Source organism: Eurytemora carolleeae, unplaced genomic scaffold (assembly GCF_000591075.1).
Source record: "Eurytemora carolleeae unplaced genomic scaffold, Eaff_2.0 scaffold787, whole genome shotgun sequence".
Lineage (NCBI taxonomy): Eukaryota > Metazoa > Arthropoda > Copepoda > Calanoida > Temoridae > Eurytemora > Eurytemora carolleeae.
The window spans coordinates 85,228-88,508 of NW_019396945.1; the positions used below are offsets into that span (position 1 = coordinate 85,228).

A 3,281-nucleotide genomic window follows, 5' to 3' on the forward strand; every position below is an offset into this window, starting at 1 on the left:
CCCTCACACCCCCGACTTAGATTACAAGATTGCAAGTTTAAAACACTAAAATTAGATAATCCAATTCCACCATTTAACACAGATACAAATAGATTTATCTAAACAAAATAATAAATTATAATTAGCAGAGAATTTAGTTTTTGTTTGGTTGAAACTCCAGGCATGCATCTGCGTTCTAGCTATTCGTCCGATATGAGGTATTTAATACCTCAAAATTAAGTCTATGGCAACTTTATGGTATATTTTTGTTCCTGATCTTTTTTACATTTGAAATTATAGCAATAAAAGATTTCCCAGATTGTCATGTTTTCATTGGTGGATTTCCCAAAAAAGTTATAGAAATTTAAGGCAAATTTTTAGATGATTAGTTATCAAAAAAACTGGACTTGATCCGTTCAGCCGTTTAGAACATAGAAAAATGGGTCATGCAAGAAAAAATGTTGGTTGGAAAAGTCCTAATTGGGTTTTAGATAGAAATAAGACCGTGTCTCTAGTTTGGTTTGAATTAAATCTTCTTAAATTCCTGATCCACGCTCCTTCATTCCGGTCAACACGCTTACTTCATCCTGTCAAAAAAAAAACAGTTCTGAGTTCTGAAATTTAACAGGAGAATTTAAATCCTTGTTAGTTTTCTTAACTAACTGTAACCTTGTCTCTAGCTGTCCCATTAAAATAGATTTAACTATTATTGTTAATGTTAAATTCCCCAAAACATTCGTCCCAAGTTCTTACCATGAAATTTAATAGAAAAGACATTTCCTTTAAAAGCGCCATTAATGATAAGAACCAACTAAACCTTTAGAAAGTTTTGATAACAGAGAAATTTCATACATGAAAAAACATGAACATTTTACCCGCAAGACAAAACAAAGAACTCCTATCCTTTTTCCTATTAATATCTACTTAAAACTTTTCTTTTAGTTTATTCTAGCCATTAATTCCTTCGCCACTCTGCGATCTTCTATTCTTTTGTATCTTTTGCTTATTACGTCTCTTTTTTGTTTATCTGCTGTTGTTAAACTTCTTTAATCCTGCATCTTGTTACTTTTATTTCAGCAGCTTTGTTTACTTTTAATTGAAATCGTATTTCTCTGATTTCATCGATGATATATAATCAAGACGAATAATAGATTAGGGATTAATCAATTCATTAATCACTGCCCTTTCACTAGATCTAAACCAAATCACTGATAATCCTCCACTTTAATTTTCCTATTCCGTTCCATGAGACCCCCCCACCCTTCAGCCCACCTCTAAACTCAACTCTCATTGGATCAAATCCCCGCTCTGTTCCCATTGGTCCAAATTAACCGTAATCTCCTAGAGATTTCCCAGATTTTCGGAAGATTTCTCACTCAGTTAAAAACTCTCCTGGAGTAAGGTTGTGTGAACAATAAAATGGAAAAGCTCACTTCAGTGAGATCTAATATGTACAGTATAGAGCAGATACTTGGACGGGCACGAAAGGATTCGAAACCAGATATAAAAAGTAAAACATTTTTGAGAATCTTAGAAATTAATCAAGTACGTTTATTTAATTAAACTTGAACAGTTTATTCCATGAACTACAGTAAGTATAAAAAAGAAAAGTTCTAAATTTTCATAGCACAATACTTCAATTTGTAAAAAAATGTTGAAAGTAAATCTTTTCGTTTTCATTTATCGTATTCATATTTCGGCAGAAAGAAGGTAAACAAAAATTTAGCCCATCATGGAGATTTTATAATAAATGTTCTTTTTTAATCAACTTTATTAGAAATATGTTAAAATTAACAAAATATCAAAATTATATGATATTGTAATATTTATAATAAAAGTAATAGTTGACAATTACATGTTTGATATTAAATATTTAAAAGTTTTTTCACACCATTAATTCGCTTTGCTTCTTTTTAAACTTAAAAATTTTAATTTTCACATTCTTAATTTCAGCAGTTTTGTGAACGGCAAGCATTATCAATTTAAAAATGTTACGATAGCCTTCTTCACGATGCTTAGTTTTGATTTTAAATAATTAAAGATGTTTTTCAGCTGAAATCAATAATTACTCCGAAGAATCCTTCGAAGAAGAGGATCCTCGGTTCGGCGACGATTCCTTGAGTAACGAGGAGCGCGAGCTCGAGGACGGCGACAAACCACGAAAAATTCGAAGATCTCGGACGACGTTCACGACGTTCCAACTCCACCAGCTGGAGAGGAGCTTCGAGAAGACCCAGTACCCGGACGTGTTCACCAGGGAGGAGCTCGCCCTGCGGCTAGATCTTACAGAAGCTAGAGTTCAGGTATTTATTCAGGTTTAAAGAGCCTGTAGAAGAAATATCAAGTGAACCAGTATTTAAAAAATGAATGTCCTATGCACAACGGTACATTTTCAACCTCTATCTGAGTAAAATTAAGATTTTTTCGTTTTTCTCTTTTAAAAGTGTTGAATTCTGACAATTTCCGGCATTGTGCATACAGAAAATCCATGATCTGAAAAAAGTCTATAAGTTACAATTGAAAACTGGAATTGACACTTTTTAAATGTAAGATCACTTTAAGTGATTTTATATATTTTTAAAAGTTTTATTTTTAATCGGTCAAAGATGTTCCTGAGACTGAGAGTCCTGAGGCCGAATTTAAATAATTTGAGCCGCGGCTTAAATTTAAACCTCGGCTCAAATATGGTTGGTTCCACTTAAAATTGTATCAAAATTTTTCTATATTTAAGCCGGCGCTAAATTGAAACTGGTTTTTGGCAGATTTAAGCCGCGGCTCAAATTCATTAAATTCGGACACTGAGTCAGGATATCAAAGGCTCTTTTAGGGTATCATGTAATAAAAAAGGAAATGTTCCTTTTAATATTCGAACAGTTCGAGCAATCTGACAATCTACAAGAAATTACAATGTAAAACACATGAGAGTGAGGAAAAAATCAGAGGTTATTTGAAAATGATATTTTTGGAAGGATGACTTAAATCAATTAGTTTTAGGAACTTAACATTTTCCCGAATGAGTTGTCTCGATAAACTTTAACTAGCAGCAATTTTCTCCATCATTTTCATTCTTTATTTCTGATTAATTGTTAAATTTAATTACCCGAATATAGAACTGTTCTATCTGAATGTGAACTAATTAAACTAATTATCCCTAATCCCTTGTCCCCCCCCCCCCCCCCCCCCTACACATTGATCAGCTTATTCTACATTAATCCACGGATTAAAAGTCCTTTCTGAGCGTGTGACCCAAATTAATACAATCAGAGGATAGATCAGGGAACCCTTGCACCCGAAGGGGGGGG

General features: G+C 33.1%; 1 protein-coding gene across 1 annotated transcript in view; it reads left to right on the plus strand.

Moving 5' to 3' along the window:
• The first annotated feature begins 1,146 nt into the window (after nt 1-1,146).
• LOC111710387 (aristaless-related homeobox protein) overlaps nt 1,147-3,281 on the plus strand; it is a 3,172-nt gene continuing 1,037 nt past the window's right edge. The window contains exons 1-2 of the mRNA XM_023484467.1: nt 1,147-1,489; nt 2,032-2,282. Coding sequence (XP_023340235.1) covers nt 1,399-1,489; nt 2,032-2,282 — 342 coding nt within the window. The 5' untranslated portion in view covers nt 1,147-1,398. The remainder of the gene's footprint in view (nt 1,490-2,031; nt 2,283-3,281) is intronic.